Source organism: Larus michahellis, chromosome 1, assembly GCF_964199755.1.
Source record: "Larus michahellis chromosome 1, bLarMic1.1, whole genome shotgun sequence".
Lineage (NCBI taxonomy): Eukaryota > Metazoa > Chordata > Aves > Charadriiformes > Laridae > Larus > Larus michahellis.
The window spans coordinates 88398371-88419313 of record NC_133896.1 but is presented as its reverse complement, the minus strand read 5'-3'; the positions used below and the strand labels follow the sequence as shown (position 1 = coordinate 88419313).

General features: G+C 42.3%; 1 protein-coding gene across 4 annotated transcripts; it reads left to right on the top strand.

Moving 5' to 3' along the window:
* Nucleotides 1-1075: 1075 nt before the first annotated feature.
* Nucleotides 1076-17164, top strand: NUP50 (nucleoporin 50). Of its 4 annotated transcripts, XR_012587472.1 has the most exons (10): nucleotides 1076-1250; nucleotides 1843-2058; nucleotides 4991-5069; nucleotides 5656-5739; nucleotides 9909-10104; nucleotides 11398-12060; nucleotides 13076-13151; nucleotides 14851-14969; nucleotides 16016-16126; nucleotides 16783-17164. XR_012587472.1 is itself a non-coding variant. In XM_074590566.1 (9 exons), the coding sequence occupies exons 3-9, from the start codon at nucleotides 5001-5003 to the stop codon at nucleotides 16983-16985; spliced, it is 1410 nt and encodes a 469-aa protein (XP_074446667.1). In that variant the 5' UTR covers nucleotides 1076-1250; nucleotides 1843-2058; nucleotides 4991-5000; the 3' UTR covers nucleotides 16986-17164. The 4 variants fall into 4 exon arrangements, 2 of the variants coding, with proteins under 2 accessions (XP_074446667.1, XP_074446657.1); XM_074590566.1 differs by lacking the exon at nucleotides 16016-16126; XR_012587471.1 differs by lacking the exon at nucleotides 1076-1250 and having other exon boundaries at nucleotides 1743-2058.
* Nucleotides 17165-20943: the final 3779 nt, after the last annotated feature.

The following is a 20943-nucleotide window of genomic DNA, read 5'->3' as shown; positions in this document are numbered from 1 at the left end:
GCTAAACAAGCCAAACACCACGAAATTCAGGGAGAAACCCCCATGGCTTAGAGAGAAAAGTCCAGGAACACGGATCTGAAAAAACTATAAATCTTCTGGTGTGATCGGACAATAGGCTCACAGTGTTTGTTAGTAACAGAGCCGTGCGCATTGTTTGCTCTAACAGAAGCAAACAGCAATTATTTCAGAAATTCTCTTTAAAGACTGGGTCTCTGACTACTTTTGTAACTCTGAAGGGGCAAACTAGAGTGCAACCAAACTCAGGGAAAGGATAACCTTAAAAGCCTGCAAGAGAGCAACTAGAGGTGGGATATTTCACACAGGTAATAGGGATATGTCAGTGTTGTTATTTTTTTAAGCAAGAGTAGAACTTTTCAAAAAGACTGACAGATAGACAATGCAACAAAAGGCTAAAGGAGAATGTTTTTTGCGTTCCTAGATTAAAGGGAATATTAAAAGCACAGAGTCCCTGATGGATTCTAAACATAAATGGAATCTAAATCAGCCGGGTGCCAGTTAAAGAAAAAATTTAATGGCACTGTAGCAGTCCTACTTTTGACAGTAAACGATACAAGATACTTAGGAAACGTTTAATTTTAAATTCAGGGCCTTAACACTGGTTTATGCCATCGTTATGCAGCGAGGCACATTCTAAAATTTGGAATCCCAGGAGGGCAGGTGAAATGAATTTTGCAAACGAAAATGGTTCAAAATATTTGTACATTTTATAAAGAAGAAAAAACATGGTGAAAAATACATTGTTTGAACACTAAAACTACGTAACACAAATGGGGAGTAGGTCTATGCTTCGGGAATATTAGGGCACTAGATACGATAAATCATCAGTGCCCCTTACCTACTGCTAGAGGGCTTCCCCCCTCCATTTAATGAATTTTTGTGCTTTATAAGAGCAAGTTCTTTGTAGGAGTTCTTTCTTACCCTTTTTTTTTTTTTTTAAATTTTAGGTCAAGGTGTTTCAGCCTGGAAGCTTAGCACCCTAAGTTTTAGCTGTAAACTGGTGCCTAAGGCAGGACATGAGAACTGCAGCTTCTGCCAACTGCCTTCATTTTTAAGTGTTCTAAAGCAGTACGTAATGCAAAAGACGCCTGGGACTCACTGTTTTCAACCTGTGACTACAGCAGAGGACGTCACCTTCTCCTCTAGAGCTGCTTCACACTAGCGCTAATCCCCTGCATACCGCCGGGAGAACAGGCCAGGAGGGAGGCCGCAAGCGAGCCAATGCCTCACAGGTCAGTCAGGCGCAGAGCCTCGCAAACCGCCGCTTCCCCCGCTGCCGGCCCAGCCCGGCCCGGCCCAGCACAGCCCGGCCTATCCGTGCCCCGTGACTCAGCGGCCGCGGGAAAAGCCTCTGGGTACGCAGCCACTGCCGGACACGGCCCCCACACTGCCAACCGGCGTTCGGGCAGCCCTTCCCACCACCAATTTGGGCGGCGAAGCGGCGCAGGCCCTGCCGCCCCGCGGCACCAGCTCCCGCGCCTCAGGCAGGGCCGGAAAAGACGCCGGCAGCGGTGGCGGCGGGGGGGGGGGGGGGGGGGGGTGAAGGCGCCGGCCACGTGACCACAATTCGAACGGCCGCAGCGCGAGGCCCTTCCCGCCGGTAGGGAGCATGCGCGGGCCCGCCGGCGGTTAGCAAGGGGAGCCCGCCCATTGGGCGGCTGCCATCACGTGACCCGCGCCCCGCCGCCGGTTCCGCCCCTCTCCTCTTCCGACCCTCACCCGCCGCGCCGGCACGGGAGGAGCGGGGCGCATGCGCAGCGTCGGGGACGGCGGCGGCCGGCGTCTCTCTCTCTTTTTTGAAGCGGTTTCTTCCCTGTCTCTCAGGAGGGACAAAATGGCGGCGGCCCTGACGGCGGGTTAAGCCACGCCGGTTAGTCACGGACTTAGAGGAGACGTAGGTGATGGTGAGGGGGCTGTGGGCCCGGGTAGCCTACCACCAGACACCGCTTCCTGCCCGCCGCAGACTCGGCCCCGCCGCCCGGCGCCGCGGGGGAGAGACTCACGCCCGCCCCGCGGCTGAGAAGGGGACGCCCCTTGGAGGTAAGTGCCGGCTCTCCCCTCCGCTCCCCGTGGGGGACGGGACACGCTGCCGGCGAGGGCTGAGGCCGGCGGTTGACCCAGCTGGGGGTGCTGGTGTCCCCAGGGGGAGATTGTCCCCATTGCCGGCGAGTCGGTGTCCCCCCCGGGGTGCCTGGCCGCGTCCGCGTCCAACCGTGGACGAGTGTCTCCCCGCAGGCCCCCCCCAACCCGGCCGGGCGCGGGGCCGACCGCCGGCATCTTCCCTCGGGAAACCGCGTGGGGATCAAACCCCGGCGGTGGGGTGAAGGGATGGCCCGGCCGTAAACGTCACCCTCGGGCCTCGCACAGGAGGGCGGCGAGCCCGAGGGGTGCCGAGCAGGGAGGGAGTTCACCCCGGGATTGCCCCCCCCCTCTCCACCCCCGCGCCCTGGTGCCGTCAGGCCTGGTTCGCGGTGCTTGTGGGGTGGGAGGGGGCGATGGCATTTTGGTGAGTTGGGGGGCGGGGGTCAGAAAACAAATACACCCTGTTGTTTCAAAAGCGCGGAGCCACTCTGTAACGTGGGAGGGAGGAAGGAATTTGGGGTGCTAGAGGGGAGTGCAGCCTTTGGGAAGGAGGCGAGGCGGGACTCGGCGTGTTAAACCGAAAGGGCCGACGCCGGCCGAAACCGAAGATGCTCCTCGGGAAAGGAGAAGTGCGTGTGTCAGCCTGGCTTCCTCCCTGCCTGCCTTCCTTCCTCCCTCCCCGCTGCCTCACCCCGCCGTGGGGGCGGAACAGTGCCCGCAGCGCGGCCGTGCCTCCCCCCGCATCCCCGGGGGCTGGCGGGTGTGAGGGAAGGTGCCAGCGGCTTCTGTGGCCAGCCTGGGTCCAGGTTGGACGCTTCCCCAACAGGGCAGGTTTTGTAGGCTTAACGATAGATAGGTGATCTCGTGGAATGCAAGTCTTAAATTAGAGGCTTGTTCTCAAAATGCTGCATTAAATGGGGCAGCTGTAGTCACTAGGTGGATTTTAGTAGTTCAACCAAACATCTATCTATATTGTGGTTTATTTTTAAACAAAAAGAGCCGTTTCTCAAAATACGCCCATCTCAACCCACTCAGAGCATTTGCTACAAAAACTTATTGAAGATTCTGAATATCAGATAGAGGTGGTTTTGTGCTGCTTCTTGTTTCGCAGGTTAGGAAACGTGCCTAGGATTCACATATGTTAGATTCTGTTGCCTTTACCTATTTTCAGTACTGATGTAGAGAAAGCATGTAAACACAGATAGCTGCAGAGAACCTGCAGCTTAGGCCAACTGCTTAACCCTCTTCTATTAGTAGAGAACAAGTTTTCTAGTTAATGTCATGCTTCAGTGGCTGGGTTAAGAGTGGTAATTTGATCTGCTGTGGAATCCGATGGTGTAACTCAGTCTTACTAGCCTTTCAGCTGTGGCTGCTGACAAAGAGATGCAATCTTGTCTTACTCTGGTTACGTTTGTATACCTTTGTGGGAAATTGGACTGGGGAGCCAGTATGACTTTCACATAAGTATTTTTATTTTTTTTCAGTGGGTTAGGTTAGATTTAAATAGTTCTCCAGTCTGCTGAGAATCATGCAGGGCATGGTAGGACCTCTACTTTCAGGATGGTGTGGTTTATGCCATTTTAAGGCGTTTATGCAAAACAGGTTTTTGTCACTGTAATTCCAAAAGATCCCAATAACTTGACCTTATTTGTGAAGTGTGTCAGACCAAAATTCATGGCTTTGACGTGTGATCTCTGTAAGACTGCTGTGCAGCTGGATTTACTGTTCTGTTTAAAAATATTTCATCGGCTAAACAAGATGTTCTGTAACCATGTACTGTTACAATTTTCGGCCCTGAAATTCAACTATTTGTAGAATTCTTTTTAACTGGCGAGGTCTGAATCACAAACCTAAGAGGGTTTTTGAAGAGTTTTAATTCTTGCACTCGCTTGAGACCTAAATTGATATGAAAGTACATCTTTTCTTTGAAAAGTCGTCGTATTTAGTGTCAACTGATAGAATTATAGTTAGTAAAAAAAATATTTTTTTCATATAGCATTTGAGTAATGTGATTGCTTGCCAAGTCTTTCAGATACAGAATAACATAACCGGATTAATTTGTTGGTTTTGAACACAGCTGGGAAGTTGTACGTTAGTAAAATGGAATGCAGAAGTGAAAACTATTACAGACATTCCTTCTCCAAAGTTGCTTTTTCTTTACATTGCAGAGATAACTAGCAAAATGGTGATTGGCTGCTTACGTGAATTACATTAAAATCCTCGATATGCTTTATGCATCTCTTGGAGAAAAAATCCAATTTATTTGTAATAGAATTTTTCAGATTTCTGATTAGTAATATTATACTGATCCCAAGTTTTGTAGGATAGCATTGTCTTCATTCTTACCCAAAGTAAACTTTCTGTTCAGTTGCTGCCGTAGGTCTTCATCAGTATTTATTTTAGATGCTATAAAGCAACTTACTTTTCTCATGCAAGACTATTGCTGCTTACATGGGTATCCTGAAGCAAGATGGAGTGGAATATGGAATGTTTTAAACAGATCTCTTTTTTCCATATCTTTGGTTTTTTGCAGCCCTTCAGAGTAAGCGGTGACCAGAGTATCAGTTATGGGACTGTCAGGAATTTATCTAGCAGCAATGCTGCTAAGAAAAACTAATACCATAATTGAATGCGTGTTTCTATTGTTGCTTAAATTTACTATCAAATATGGCTAATCACCATAACATTAATCTCAAGTGCTGTTGATTGTTGTTACAACAGCAGTTGTTAAACAGACTTGGTTTTCAAGTGTCATTCCAACTTTGACCTGCTTCTGTATGAACTCTAATTCCCATTACTTGTTCTAAGTAATACAAATTGAAGATCACTGTTGCTTAGAATTTAATTTCTGTGCAATTGATTCTATGCAATATTTTTTTTTTCCACACAGGTGTGGAAAAATGGCAAAGAGAATTGCAGAGAAGGAACTGACTGACAGAAACTGGGACCAGGAGGATGAAGCTGAGGAGGTAAAATATGTTAGATTCCTCCCTCACACCTGCAGATAGTAGGGTAGTTATTTATATTTACTGTTTATCTTGTGGGTGGAATCTACAGTAAAATTGGTTAAAAATGTAGCCATTAAAGATAATTTTATATAAGTGATTTTTTTTTTATTTTGTATAAAGCTTCCAATATAGGCAGACCATATGGCAAAGCAGCTTTTAACAGTTAAAATGACATCAGCATCTTAGGGGAAAGGAACTTTACATTCCTAAAGAGAACCCCAGGCTTGTTAAAATGCATAATGCTTTTGAACTTCTTCAAATGTGTGATGGGTATTCATTGAGTTCACAAGAAAAGCATTTTTGATTTCATAGAATCATGGAATGGTTTGGGTTGGGTTGAAGGGACCTTAAAGATCATCTAGTTCTAGCCCCCTGCCATGGGCAGGGACACCTCCCACTAGGTTGCTCAAAGCCCCATCTAGCCTGGCCTTGAACGCTTCCAGGGATGGGGCATCCATAGCTTCCCCGGGAGACATGTTCCAGTGTCTCACCACTGTTTCTTCAGATTCACTCATTTCACTAATGATTCCGTAACTTCTTCTTAAAGGTGGGAACCTTCTCAGTTGCTAGCGAAGAAGTCCTGAAGAACAGAGCTATTAAAAAAGCAAAGCGCCGAAATGTTGGATCAGAGGTATTGTAATTACTGAGCATTAATGTTGTAGTTTCACTCAGTTGCAAAATATGACATCTGTGCTCAGTTTTTTACGTATTTGGGCTTGTAATAATACTGTATAAAGCTGTCATTTCAAAGGTATATGCAGTTAGTCCAGCTCATACACGCAAATTAATTTTTGCTTACTGTTCCATAGCAAGAATATGGTTAGAATGAAAAATGGGTAATACTGGTATTGACTGGGTGAAGGGAGATAAGTCTTTTTGAAGCATAAATGCAGAGTGTTTCAGACACAATATCGTCGTCTTCAGATGGGTGAAACAGCATTTGAACTGTTCCAGTTTCATTCTTTGCAGAGATGGAAGCCTAGAAATCAAAAGTTCCTTGTTGTCCATACTGGAGGGCTGGGGGATGTGTCAGGCAGATGCTAAATAAGTAAAAGCCAAAATACTAAGCTGTTCTGAAAAAGAAAAAAGATGTCTTTTGTTAAGAATGCTGCTACTTTTTTTTTTCCCCTCCTGTGAAGAGCTTTAGTGCCACCTACTCTTTGCAATTACAAATTGAAAATTGAAAGGAAGTTGGCCTTTGTTACAGGTTTAGTTGCTGTGAAAGCATTAACGCAGTCCAACCAAATTGTAGTCCTTTCAAAAATCCCTGGCAGATACTTTGTCATAGATATCCTTTTGATGAAACATGCCTTCAACATTTCATTTCGTGTTAGAAATAGGACAGAAACTTTACCTATCACTCAAAATTGATTTTGGATTGAATGGGACTAGGTGCATTTAGCGGGTAGGTAGTTTTCTCCTTTGCTTTTGCTTTTCCTTCTGCTGTCCAAGCTATGTGAAACAGGAAGCTGTCCTATCCCACTTTTGCCTATAATAGTTTTAGCCACAGATACGGTAAGGGATGCAATTAATTAAAGGCTTGTACTGGGAGAAGCTGATGCAAGAAATAAACCACAACTGAACAGGAGGAATTCATAGAATCATAGAATCTTGGTGGGTGGAAATGACCTTTGAGATCATGGAGTCCAACCAAACAACCTACAATCTCTGCCACTAGAGCATGCCCTGAAGTGCCACATCTAGACGTTTCTTAAATACCTCTAGGGATGGTGACTCAACCACCTCCCTGGGCAGGCTGTTCCAGTGCCTGACCACTCTTTCAGTAAAGTAATTCTTCCTAATATCTAATCTAAACCTCCCCTGCCACAACTTCAGACCATTTCCTCTGGTCCTGTCATTCTTCACCTGGGAGAAGAGGCCAACCCCCACCTCTCTACAACCTCCTTTCAGGTAGTTGTAGAGGGCAATGAGATCTCCCCTCAGCCTCCTCTTCTCCAAACTAAACATGCCCAGCTCCCTCAGCCTCTCCTCATATGGCTTGGTCTCCAGACCCCTCACCAGCCTGGTAGCTCTCCTCTGGACCCGCTCCAGCACTTCAATGTCCCTCTTGTACAGAGGGGCCCAGAACTGAACACAGTACTCGAGGTGAGGCCTCACCAGTGCCGAGTACAGAGGCACGATCGCTTCCCTACTCCTGCTGGCCATGCTATTCCTGATACAAGCCAGAATGCTGCTGGCCTTCTTGGCCACCTGGCCACACTGCTGGCTCACGTTAAGGTGGCCGTCCACCTGCACCCCCAGGTCCTTTTCTGCTGGGCAGCTTTCCGGCCTCTCTTCCCGAAGCCTGTAGCGTTGCTTGGGATTGTTGTGACCTCAATGCAGGACCCAGCACTTGGCCTTATTAAACCTCATACAGTTGGCCTTGTCCCATGGATCCAGCCTGTGCAGGTCCCTCTCTAGAGCCTTCCTACCCTCAAGCAGATCAACACTCCCACCTACTTTGGTGTCATCTGCAAACATACTGAGGGTGCACTCAATCCCCTCATCCAGATCATTGATAAAGATATTAAACAAAAGTGGCCCCAGAACTGAGCCCTGAGGGACACCACTGGTGACCGGCCGCCAAGAGGATTTCACCCCATTAATCACAACTCTCTGGGCACGGCCATCCAGCCAGTTTTTTACCCAGCGAAGAGTACACCTGTCTATGCCATGATTCGCCAGCTTCTCCAGGAGAATGCTGTGGGGGACGGTGTCAAAGGCCTTACCAAAGTCCAGACAGACAACGTCCGCAGCCTTCCCCGCATCCAGAAGGTGGGTCACATGGTCATAGAAAGAGATCAGGTTGGTTAAGCAGGACTTCCCTTTCCTAAACCCCTGCTGTCTGGCCCTGATCCTTTGGCTGCCCTGCACTTGCCGTGAGAGCTCACTCAAGATGATCCTCTCCATGATCTTTCCTGGTACCGAGGTCAGGCTGACAGGCCTGTAGTTCCCCGCATCCTCCTTCTGACCCTTCTTGTAGATGGGTGTCACATTAGCCACCCTCTAGTCATCTGGTACCTGCCCTGTTGACCAAGACTTTTGATAAATGATGGAGAGAGGCTTGGTAAGCTCTCCCACCAGCTCCCTGAGTACTCTTGGGTGAATCCCATCCGGCCCCATAGACTTATGTACGTCTAGGTGCAGAAGCAGATCATTGACTACTTCCCCCTGGATTATGGGTGGGTTGTTCTGCTCTCCATCCTTATCTTCCAGCTCAGGAGGCTGAACACCCTGGGGATAGCTGGTCTGACTATTGAAGACGGAGGCAAAGAAGGCATTTAGTATCTCAGCCTTCTCCTCGTCCTTGGTTGCAACTTTCCCCCCTGCATCCAGTAAGGGATGGAGATTCTCCCTGGCTTTCTTTTTGTTGATGTATTTATAAAAGCTTTTTTTGTTGTCCTTAATGTTTGTGGCCAAGTTGAGTTCCAGCTGGGCTTTTGCCTTCCTAATTTTCTCTCTGTATAACCTAACGAGATCTCTGTACTCCTCCTGAGTTGCCTGTCCCTTCTTCCAAAGGTGGTAAACCCTCCTTTTATTCCTAAGTCCCATCAGAAATTCAGGGGCAAATGGAATAGGAAAAAATGAACTGACTGGGAAAGGGGATCAGATGATTGCAGAAGAAACAGGAGGCTGGGAGTCAGCTGTTAGAGATCAAAGCTGGAAGAAGAGCTAGGTCAGGCTGGGCGAAGTCTAAAAAGCAAAAGAGATGGCAGGGCAGCTGAGGCTGCATAAGAAATCTGTGAAAAGGTTACAAAAAAGTAAACTTGGAATTTATTGATGTCCCAAAACGGAGCAAGCAGAATGCTGTGAAGACAAAGACCTCAGTTTAACTTGGACGTCCAGAAAGAGAGGTAGGTAGGACTGATCGAAGAGAGACAGAATAAAAATAGTTACCTAGAAATGAGAAGCAGGACTGCACTGGAAAAGGTAAAGCACAAAGGGAAACAAAAAGAGCTCATACCCACAAGGCCAGATAACTGGAATAGAACCTAAAATTGGTAAGTTTTGCTATTTCTTCAGTGGCAAAAGCAGGTGAAACTGAGAAGCAATTCTCCTTTTCCTCTGATGGCTTTTCAGAGACATTGAAAGTCCACTTCCAGTAATAAGTGGTCATTACCTCAAAAGACATTACGTGTAGTATCTAGAAGTGGTAGTGCCTATTTGCGTGTTAATTACACTGTATCTTTTAAAAACACTGGAGAAATTATACCATAAAATAATACGGTTGTAAAGGTAGCGTTCGGAACTAGGTAATAAAAAGGCTGCAGAAAGCATACATATTATGTTACCAAGTACAGGCTGTCTTTGCTTCTCCCATCAGTCACATTGGAATATTTTTGGTAAATCACTTAAACGTTATATAGGTGACTACAAAGTATGCTGTTTTGATGAGTGGCTTCAAGTGTTGGACTCTTAATTGCGGCTGTAAATGCTAAAAGTTGCTGAAAATAAGCCTGTAATTATATATTGCTATGTAATTATTTAAAGAAAACAAGATGCTTTGAATGTCTAAATAGGTAGTTCAACACATCCGCTGCTCTGAACAACTTTTATGTATCCACTTCCTAGATCTAGTTTATTTTCATACCAAACATCTGAGTCTTAAAAATAGTAGCAATATGTGTCATAAGGAAGCTATTAACTTTGTTTACATAGCTGGCTTAGAATAAGGCATGAAATGGCACACTGAACCAGGATAAAATAAATGGAATATTAAGTGGGCATAGGACTTTTGTGGAGGAGATGTATATAACTGGTTGTTTTTTTATTTTTCTTGTCTTTTTTTTCTCTCCCCAGTCTGAAAGTGGAGGAGCCTTTAAAGGGTTTAAAGGCTTTATATTGCCTTCTGGAAAAGGAGGAGGTGGCTTCAGCGGATTTGGTAATGGTGCAGGAATAAAGCCTTTAGAAGGGCTGTCTAATGGAAACAGTAGTGTCTCCAGCACTCCTTCTTTCAGCAGCTTAAAGACCACCTCCGAAACACAGTCAGCATTTGGTAGGTTTTAAATAAGCATACATATTTATCAAAAAATTCAGCCATAAGATGAAAAACCAAATTCAGACAAGCCTGTAGTACTGTTTTAAGGTTTTCATATTTCTTAAAAAGACTTTAGACTGCTGGAGGGACAAGTTATCAAACACATGCAGTTTTAAGAGGTGGAAACTAAATTCTTATTTGATGTAATACTGGAGGTAAAAGCTGTGTAGGCATAAATGGGACTGGAAGACATTGGCATAAGACGCTCTCCTGAATAGTGTAGTACAGCTGAAAACATATTCTACTTAAATAATTGTACCAATTCTCTGAATTTAATTAAAAAAACCCAACAAGCTAATGGAGAATGTCCATTTAGTAAGACTGCAGTTTCTTTGTATGTGTTTTTGTGTTGGTTTTTTTTTTTAAGGTCTCGTTTCTGTATTTTTTGCAGTTCTTGGTAAATTTATGCTGCATAGCTGAAGTCTCAACCTTTTTTCCCTGTACATCTTCCATTGCAAATAGTCGTACTAGAATTTTATCTATTACCTTTATACCTACATTTTAAGACACTTGAAATGTTTTGGCAAATCTAACTCTAGTCTTGTGCTTTGTTAGTCCCTGAAGAATATCGGTTCTATCCCTCTGTGTTGGAGAAGCTGAAATGTTAACCATGCCACAGTGATTTAGAGTCAGCATGCCACAGTGATTTAGAGTCAGCATGCCACAGGATAAAAATGGTGGAGTTTGAATTTTAGAGTAATTTAGATTTCAGTGATTCTAGCTAAATTAGGGGAAACTTTAATGAGAATTTTCTTAATTAGCTTATTATGGTTTTTATACGTAAACCACTCAAAAACGTGCAGAATCATGGGCTATTGTGTTCAGAGTTTCTTAAAGCACAAGTATCAAGAGGATAACTGAATATTTTGTTTTAATAACTTACAGCTTGGTGAAGCTTGAATTAAGATTTGGGGTGGGGCTGGTGAAATACAAAACTTTTTTTTATTAAATTTTGTTCTGTAAGATTTCTTTGGACTTCTGCCAATTTGTGTGGCAAATCTACTTCGTCTATCTCTGAACTAACTTACTTGTCTAAACTTATCAAGATTAGGTCTCTTTCACAACATTGTCTGTTTACTTGTACCACAGTATCTGGTATGCAGTGTTTTGATAAATGACAAGGTTCCTAGCTGAGCAAGAATGAGTGATTTGATAAAGAAATATTGAGAACATTCAGTTTAAGTTTTTGAGAACCTTGCTTTCTGGTGGTAAAAAAAAAAAATGTTCCAAACCATGTTTTTCTTCTAATAGGATCCACGATGTCGAATGGTCCCACTACTACTGCATTTATTGAGAAAAAGTCTGCAAGCCCAAAAGCTAATGGTGGCAATCAACCGTCCTCATCTGGCTATGCTCAGAGTAAAGTTTGTAGCTCTAGTATTTACCACAAACAGTTAGCAGCTTTAAACTGTTCTGTGCGTGACTGGATAGTTAAGCATGTAAACACAAACCCACTCTGTGACCTGACACCCATCTTTAGAGACTACGAGAAGTATTTAGCAAATATCGAACAGCAGCACGGAAGCAGTAGTGATAGCGGCTCTGAAAACGAAAGCAACAAGACACCTGGCTCTCAGTCTGTTTCTACATTTGGGAATTCAAAGCTACAGCAAGGATCAACTTTTTTGTTTAACACCACCACCACTGAGGATACCTCGGACAAAAAACCCGAAGCTGCACCTGAAAAAAAAGACCCATCATTAGGAGCTACATCAACCGTCTCATTTAATTTTGGCAAGAGTGTCGACAGTTCTGTTTTGGGGTCCCTTGGTTCAGGAACGCTTAGTAGTTTCTCATTTTCTCCTGGGAATTCAGGTTTGTTTGGAAAAGATGCAAACCAGGCTAAGTCTGTCCCTGCAGTATCCACCAATGTACTGGAAGCTCAGACAGAAAGTGGCAATAGCGATGATAAAGGTAAATTCTATTTAAAACGCTGATTTTCATGATAAGCTTTGAATGTATGTGACTCACAAATACTGCAAAGATGAAACAATACTAAGTTGAACTAGATCATAATTGTTCTTGAATTTAAAAGCTGCAAAACTGTACCACTAATCTGGAAATACCTCAGTCTTGCATGCTGCTTAAGTAACGCTAAATGTATATGGTCACCAAACCCTGTGTATTTCTATAAGACTTATACTTTCTGTAATATAATATAATTCTTTAGCTGAATACAAGACTTGAAACAATGAAATTGAAATCAACTGGAATGTTCATCTTTGAGCCTGCAGGACACTTCAGTCCTGCTGCTTTTTTTCCCAGTAGGTTTATCAGGAGATCCCTCAGTAAAATGCATAAGATACATAACAATTTCCTTCATCTTTTTTACAAGACTGCAAGGCAAATAAAGTTGCATAGTACCCAGCAGTTTTACTCTGCTATTCAGCTAAACTGGGTACAGTAAACTGATAGAAATCCTAGCAGTTGAGGGACTGGAACGGCATAATCCTGCCACTGCCTCTTGGCTGTCATTACTGCAACTGATTACCCTTCCCCCAAATTAAACTTGGCTGTTGGAAGTATTTATTGTGCTTTACTTGGACCTATTTGTGGAGACTACTCTTTGAACGTTATAACTCTCTCCCCCCCCCCCGACAGGTTTTGACTTAAGTTTGACTTGTTAAGCTTTGTATTTTTTGACTTTGTTTGTGGCTTGGGTATTTTCATCCCATTTAATTTTGAGATGAGCATAAAGTTGCTTGAGGAGTGTGGCTGAATGAAGAGAAAATAAGACTTTTTTGCGTAGCTGAAGCTGCTTCCAAGCCCAAATGGATTTAAACATGTTTTGGCAGTCATTGACAGGCTATACGTGTATATGTCAAATATAGCATACATAAGCTAGTTCTAATACAATGCCAAAAATACCTCCCAAATTATATGCTCACAACATTAACATACGGAATGTATCAAAACTTTTTATTTAAAGGAGAAGAGGAAGAAGAGGAGCCACCAAAAGTCATTGTTAATGAAATAAAAGAGGATGATGCTTTCTACTCAAAGAAGTAAGTGATTCTAACTTGGAATAGTGAATAGAATTATAACTTTGAGAATAAAATTCATACCTGCGTGTTACTATTCTTCACCACTGCAGTGCATAATTAATGATGTATATATTCTTGGCTTCCTAGTTAATAAAGCTTGTGAGGAAGCCATACAGAATATGAAATTCTGCTTGTAAAAAAGTTAGAGACAAAAATATGTAAGGTCTTACTGAAATTCTTGTGTATCTTGAAGACAGCACTGAGAGCTAGTTTGTGTTCTACCTGTGATCAGTTTTGTACAAATTAAGATGATGTTTCTGCCTTCCCTCAGGTTTTGTAAGTTTTTGTAGGGTTTGTACCACAGAAATAACATACTGTACTTCAGAAAAGTCAGTCAGGTGCTCAGCTATTCGCATAGCCTAAAATAAGACTCTTTAGTTGGAAACTGCTGATGGTTGTATGAAGGAGTGAACAAGTTGTACTTTTAAGATGAAAACGAGACTACCTCTACTAGAAGCAGTTTTTCAAAGCACGTTCGGTAGTCCAAGTAATTGCATATCTGCTTAACACTTAGCACAGAATTTGTCCTTCTACAAAAAGTCATTTGCTTTATCTGAGAACGTATGTGCTAATTTATGAAGAATTGCATTAGGTGTATTAAAGCTTCACTTAAAAAATGTTTTTTTTTTTAAATTTTACATGTGTTCTATTACAACTTGAGAATGATACAGCAAGTTCTTATGTTTTGTAATTAGTGTTTTTAAACAGTATTTTACAGCTATTACTCCTTATAGATCCTGAGTACAGGTTGCTGTGCATTTTACTTTTCCCTTAAAGTAATAACGTTTATCATTTCATCATAGAATGGTTTGGGTTGGAAGGGACCTTACAGATCATCTAGTTCCAACCCCCCTGCCATGGGCAGGGACACCTCCCACTAGACCAGGCTGCTCAAAGCCCCATCCAGCCTGGCCTTGAACACTTCCAGGGATGGGGCATCCACAGCTTCCCTGGGCAACCTGTTCCAGTGTCTCACCACCCCCAGGGTAAAGAATTTCTTCCTACTTTCAGTTTAATGTCCCATCATTACACTCCCTGATAAAGAGTCCCTCCCCACTTTCCTGTAGGCCCCCTTTAGGTACTGGAAGGCCGCTATAAGGTCTCCCCGGAGCCTTCTCTTCTCCAGGCTGAACAACCCCAGCTCTCTCAGCCTGTCTTCCTCGGAGAAGTGCTCCAGCCCTCTGATCATCTTTGTGGCCCACCTCTAGACCTGCTCCAGCTGGTCCATGTCCTTCTTATGTTGGGGGCTCCAGAGCTGGACGCAGTACTCCAGGTGGGAACTCATGGGAGCAGAGTAGTGGGGGAGAATCACCTCCCTCGACCTGCTGGCCATGCTTCTTTTGATGCAGCCCAGGATGCAGTTGGCTTTCTGGGCTGCGAGTGCACATTGCCAGCTCACGTTGAGCTTCTCTTCAACATTTCAATGCTGAAAGAAACTTTCTCTTCCTGAACTGGAAGTACTATCTGTCAGCACATGAAACAAGGTGAAAAGGAATAAAGATTTATGCTACTCACAGCATGTCAACTCCTGATTATTGTGAAAATGTTGGCTTACTGTGAGTCAGATGTATACATATATATGAGTGTGTATTTGGGAGATATCTTTGTATTTAATCTCTACACATCTGCACAAACAAGGCTTTTTTGTTTATTTGCACAGGTGCAAACTATTCTACAAAAAGGATAATGAATTTAAAGAAAAAGGTGTAGGAACATTACACTTAAAACCAGCAGGAAATGAAAAAACTCAACTCCTAGTACGAGCGGATACCAATTTAGGTAAGTTAATTTCTTCTAGTAGCAAGTCTCGATGTGAAATTTCCTGCTAAGCATTAGGACTTTTTTTTGTTACACAGCATAACAGACAGGATTAGTGAAAACCTTTCTACTTTTTTTTGAGTAATTACAAGTATTGGTCAAGCAATTGGATGCCTTTAATGAATATTACAAAATGGTGCACATGAAAGCAGTGCAAGCAAGTAAAAGGTTATGGTTTATGTTTGGGTATTCCCCCCCCATTTTTTTTAATAGCTTTTCTCCATCCCTGACTTGTTGAGTGGCCTTGAAGTGTGGCTTAAGATCCGCAATGAAGTGTAATGTTCTGGCTTAAGTGTGTTTCCACACTGGAATTGTGAAAATCAGTATTTTGATATTCATTGTCGAGAAATTTTGCTACACTTCAGTACCTAATTTCAACAAATGTGCATATGGGGTTCACAGGCAAGTGACAACTTCCATAAAATAGAATAAATATTATGCTTATAGAAGCCCTGAGGACTAAAGCCATGCTACACTGTAGGCCATTGGTAAATCTCACCTCACTTTCAGTTTCTAATGCACTCTAGCAAGTCTGTATGAACCTTCTGCAGGCCCATGAGGGGCAGTTTTCAAATACCTTGTCAGATTGGGAGTCCTGTGTCAGTCACTTCTAAATCACTTAACGTCTTTCAGTGGAGACAAGGTTTGCCAGATAAAGGGCAGTTCTTAGCAGTAAGACTGAAGGTAGGTGTATGGCAGCGTTGTCGGTGCTTTCAGCATTTCTTTGGGGATTTGAGCGTGTTGGAGAAAACAACGAATTTTCATCTACTCTATTCAAGTTACCTGCCGTTTAACACAAGTCTTGATTTTCACTCAGCTGAGGCTAGTTTTCTTGATGTTGATTTACGTTCCCTCTACCTTCACCTGAGGTGATGTATTAGGAAATCTTTCCTTTTTCTTCAGCTCATACACTTAAGATGTTTCAGCTTGGTATTTCCAAGCTTTGGTTTCTAGAAGCTGCTGCAGTCATAGTGATGCACACTTTCCTCTTTGCTATCTTCACACAGTGCTATAATCCTTTCCTAAAATCTCACTGTGTTGAAAAACTGAACTGGAAAGGAAGGCGAAGACTTGACTTTTCCCTAAATACTACTACCGTGTTCTGAACTATTTACCAGGTTTACAAAATGTGTGCATCTTCTGTGGAAGCAGATTTGAGTTTGTTTGTGACTGTTTTAATAGACCACTAATACTGAAGCTCCCGAACTCACTACATAATTTAACAAGTTGACGTAGAGCTGTTGTTAGTAACCCGGTGGTAGACCACATCAGACGTGTTGTACGATTTGAGGATACAAAGTACTTATTCTACCACAGTTTGTCCAATTTTACATTAACGTGACAGTATGCGTGTTAAAGCTAACTTTTTGCTTCTGCTTATGAACTGTGCTTGATGGGTCTGAATGAGTAACTTGCATAAGCATAAACTAAGCACCATGACTGGATTCCTCATTTGCTGCTCCTTCCTTGTCCCCTTCCCTTTTTCCTGTGTGTCCCTACTGTCATTTGATATTCTTCAGACTCCTCCCTTTAAAAAACGGAGGACACAGTATTTTCACAGATTTCCTCGTTCCTAATGAGGAAAGAAACCTGAGAGCGCCATGGCCATGAGCAGATGCTTAGGGAAGAATAAGACAAGTATATATGATATTTGTGAATTGCCTTCCTTCCCAACACAAACTTAAATCCCCGTTTAGTAAGTATACTAACATCTGCATTGCAGTAAAAGCTGAAAAATTGCTAACTGTAATTTTTTTTCCCTCCTCATATGCAGGAAACATACTGTTGAATGTTCTAATTCCACACAAGATGCCATGCACAAGAACCGGAAAAAACAATGTTCTTATAGTTTGTGTTCCTAATCCACCGATTGATGAGAAGAATCCAGCTGTTCCTGTCACTATGCTAATAAGGGTGAAAACAAGTGAGGATGCAGATGAGTTGCACAAAATCTTACTGGAGAAAAAGGAGGCTTAAATAAGTTGCAGTCAGTGATTTGAGGAGTTATTGCCAAACTGCTGCTGCTCTTTTTTTCTTCCATAACTTCACTTGAACGCTTAACTCTTTACTCTGATGTTAAGAACTGTTACAGGGATTCTGGAAAAATTCTGTGAGGAAAAGCTAAACTAGCTAATAAAAGCTTTAATAGAACACAAGTGTTGGACTGTGCTCCCTCATTTTTCAGTATCTAAATGCAGGACCTCTTCTGGATAAAGCACACTGATTTAAATTAAAGCATGTGTTTTTAACACCGGTCGATCTGACTGAATGGACTGAAATTGGAGTACAAAAATATGGTACCAGAGCTTCCTCACAGACTGCGGTGCAATGCAACAACCTCCTGTTTTGAGAGGGGAGGATGTTGAAGTTTAACTGTTGAAACTGTTTCTAGACTCCGGATTTTTCATTTTAATTGGTCTGTCATATTCTGGTGAGACTAATTTTTCAAACTCTTGGTGACGACAGTTTACCCTGACAACAATGCTATTACATATTGTACTGTGTTTTAACTCTTACAGGCTCGTGTGCTTTTGGGACTCCGAGACTGCATCTCCAGATATTTAAAAGAACATTTGTTTGCGTAGTCTTGTTGACAGTAGTGTTTCTTAGGGAAGAACTGTCAGTTCTGTTCTTACTGTAGCAACAAGCTAACGATGTGCAATAGTACAAGCAGACAACTGGAAGACTGTTTATCTTGGACCACAACCACAGCTGGCATTCGCTGACTTGTGACAAGTCAGAGGCAAAGGCTTGCACTTCCATTATGGTCCCTCCGAGGTTTTCTTCCCATATTCCTTGGGCTAAAACTGAAACCCAGCAGAGGCAGAGCTGCAAATGTTATACTTGTCTTGCTACTAGTACTTTTCTGAAGATATCTCTTTTCAGAAACAAGTTTCAGGATTTTTATAGATCTTTATATTGCCTCTGGCCATTACCAAGAATACATGCGTAAATGTGTGTGTGTGTCAGTAATTATTTTTCCCGTATGCTAAACCTACAGTGCTTTACTGCGTTACGTTAAGTAAAGCAGTAGTTTGCAGCTTCAGGATAAGGTTTCTGTTACAAAAGTAGGGAGCATTGGGTTAATCTATAACTTAGTTTTCAGCTATGTTAAAATTAACCATGCGGCAATAATTTGTGGATCAGAACATCATTCTGTTCTCAGTTTCCATCTCAACTTTATCAGACTTTGTTTGGTTATTTAATCCTTTTCATTTTCAGATCTTGCCTGCTGCAAACTCCTTCCCTAATAATTGTTTTTCTGCTTCACTTCCAGCTCTGGAAACTATCCAAGAGCTAGATGGTAATATTAAACTTGAACTGCTCTCTGATCTGTCACATTGACCAGCTCTGGGGAAATGGAAGAAACACACCAACCTGTCTGGCTAATGTGGCACAGAGGGAAAAATACCAATCTTTAAGAAAAAAAAAAAAAAAAAGCAGCATGATGCAATTCTCACAAGGGACCTGGCAATCCACAACAGTGGCATCCTATGGGTGGGGAAAAAGTAGCAGCACCATTTGATTAGCTGCAGCACATCTTACCTGCTCCCCATTGCTCTCTGTGGGGGGACAATCAGCTGCCTTTAAGCCTCATTCACTGCACAATTCAGGTTATGGCCTTTTTTTCCCCCGCCTCTTAACAAAAAGGAGGAAAAAAACTATAGGAGCTCTAGCTTTCTTGATCAAAGTTCAGAAACAAAGGCCTCTGCCCCCTTTTCAGCTACGCTGAGGTCACAGGAATTGCATTTTTAACACTCAAGTGTAAAGGAAGCTTAGATAAGATTTCAGTTATTATTTGAAATATAAACTGGTGCCTTTTTTTTTTTTTTTTGCATCTGGCTCAGTACTTAACCATTAAAAGTGAGTGACATTACTTTCCACAAAATAATGTGCTTTTAAAAAAAAAAAAAAAAAAATTCATGCTGGTACTTAAATTGGAGGCTAAAAGCTGTAGACTTGCGTGTTAATTGTGTATGAATGGAAAGCAGAACATTGCCTGAAAGTTTATTAGGGGCTCAGGTTTAACGTCTAAGGGCTCAGTTGATTTTGCATTTGTCGTTTGACTGTAGTGTCTTAAACACATCTCTGCACAGAAAGGTTTATAGGCTGGATGCGGGGAGCAGGTTTGTTCCGCGTCCCGCTTTAGGAGCCACTCTGTACAGATTGTGCGGCTGGTCTTGGGTTTGTGTTTGTTTACTTCTGAAAGCTCGTGGGTATGCAGCTGTTTCTTCGTCCCTTGAAAGGTGGACCAACTAAAAGTTTAAGTGAGAGAGAACCTGAACTTCCTATGTATCCTTACGATTTGCCCCCCGAAGCGAGGTGGGCTTGGGGTTTGGCGTGCGCGTATTTGGCCCAGTTGTAAAGCTGGTGAACTGACTAAATGGCTACTGCATCTCCGTCAGGTTTTCAAGGGCGGGCATGCTGAGGGTGAGGAAAATTAAATATGAGGAAAAATAAATAGAGTAGTAATAAACTGTGCTGGAAAAATTAAACCTTAAAATATCCATGGTAGCAAGTAATATCTTCTATTAGCTGGGGGAAAGACTAATTGAGATGAGACACCTTAATTCTTTAGCAACATATGTATTTATCAGTGAAGCTAGGGGAAGGTATATAATTGGAATCTCATGTTAATTAGAATGTCAAATATAAACATTTTACACGGGGAAAGCTGCCACTAAAAGAATAGGGAAGAATTTTACTGCAAATTAAGAGATTTTAATCAGCATCATTCATAGTGACCCTGCAATTATCTGGACTATGAAGCAGGATAAATCAGTCATACACTTTTCACTTGGTGTTCAGTTATAAAGCACAACCCTTCTCCGGTACTGTTACAAAAACAAGTTTCTAGTTAAGAAATATTAAAATACATAAATACTGCAAAAAGCCAGAGACTTTTTACATAGAAAGAAAGGCCTAAAATGAGTTAAAAGCAAAAGTTAGTGGAGAGCATAGAAATCAATATACTAATGCCTTCATAACAAAGTGGCACGTGCCGTACAAGGAAGGAACTGTGATCAGAATTCCAACTCACAAGGCATTCCTGTGTCCAGGTAGATACTTGACGTGTTTAACAGCTGGATATCGGATACCTGATGTTAAAGATGCCAGTTTCCTCCCTCATTTCAGTTAATGCCTTCACTGTTTCAGCTGTACATAGGTACTGGAGTGTCTCCTGGATCACGCATTCTTCCTTCTGCTGTAATTCTGAAGTTTCAGCTGCTTAGAAATCTTTCTTTTTCCCCTCTCACCTCCCCAAAATAGAAAATCAAGATCTCTGCTTCTTTTAATTATCAGAATCATCTGTAAGGGAGATTATTACAGTGGGTTTGAATTTTATTTTAAAAATATTAAATTGCTATATGCAGGGTTGGGGTTTTTTTTTGTGATGTACTTAAAATTTGGGAGCACAACAGCGTGTTCATATCCCTTTTGGTTGACGGATGTGAAAGTTTAAATTAAATTTACAGTTCAAATGAACATGTTGTAGAATGTAAACCAATTAGGAGGTACGCTTTACTATTAACTTCAGTTCAGCTCCCTTTGCAGCACTGTAACATTTAAAATGTCCTGAAAGACTTTCTTTCCGATGCCTTAACTTATTTGCATTTGCTAAAATTTTGTAGCTGGTGCCTGTGTGCAGAAATTAACTGACATTAAACAATTTAAAGTGGCATGAGCTAGTATAAATCCAATGAAAATGCTGAATGTGACAATTTGTTAATTGTTAATAGGTTTCAAACTGCTCTGAATTTTTCAGTGGATACTTAAGTTTCACATAACTTGTCATGTAACGATGTTTTCATTAGTTCTAATGCATTGAGGAAGTGTACAAAAAAATCCATGGAAAATGTGAATAAATGAATGGGAGATAAGTAAGTGTCTCGTGTCGATCACTTTCACTTGGGCTGTATAACACTGCAGTAAT

What these genes read in the sequence shown, in the direction of transcription:
- NUP50 (XM_074590566.1), top strand. Translation starts at nt 5,001, where the DNA reads ATGGCAAAGAGAATTGCAGAGAAGGAACTGACTGACAGAAACTGGGAC. An exon ending in CGAAACACAGTCAGCATTTG is followed by an intron (nt 10,105 to 11,397) that starts GTAGGTTTTAAA and finishes TTCTTCTAATAG; the next exon opens with GATCCACGATGTCGAATGGT. An exon ending in GATGCTTTCTACTCAAAGAA is followed by an intron (nt 13,152 to 14,850) that starts GTAAGTGATTCT and finishes TTATTTGCACAG; the next exon opens with GTGCAAACTATTCTACAAAA.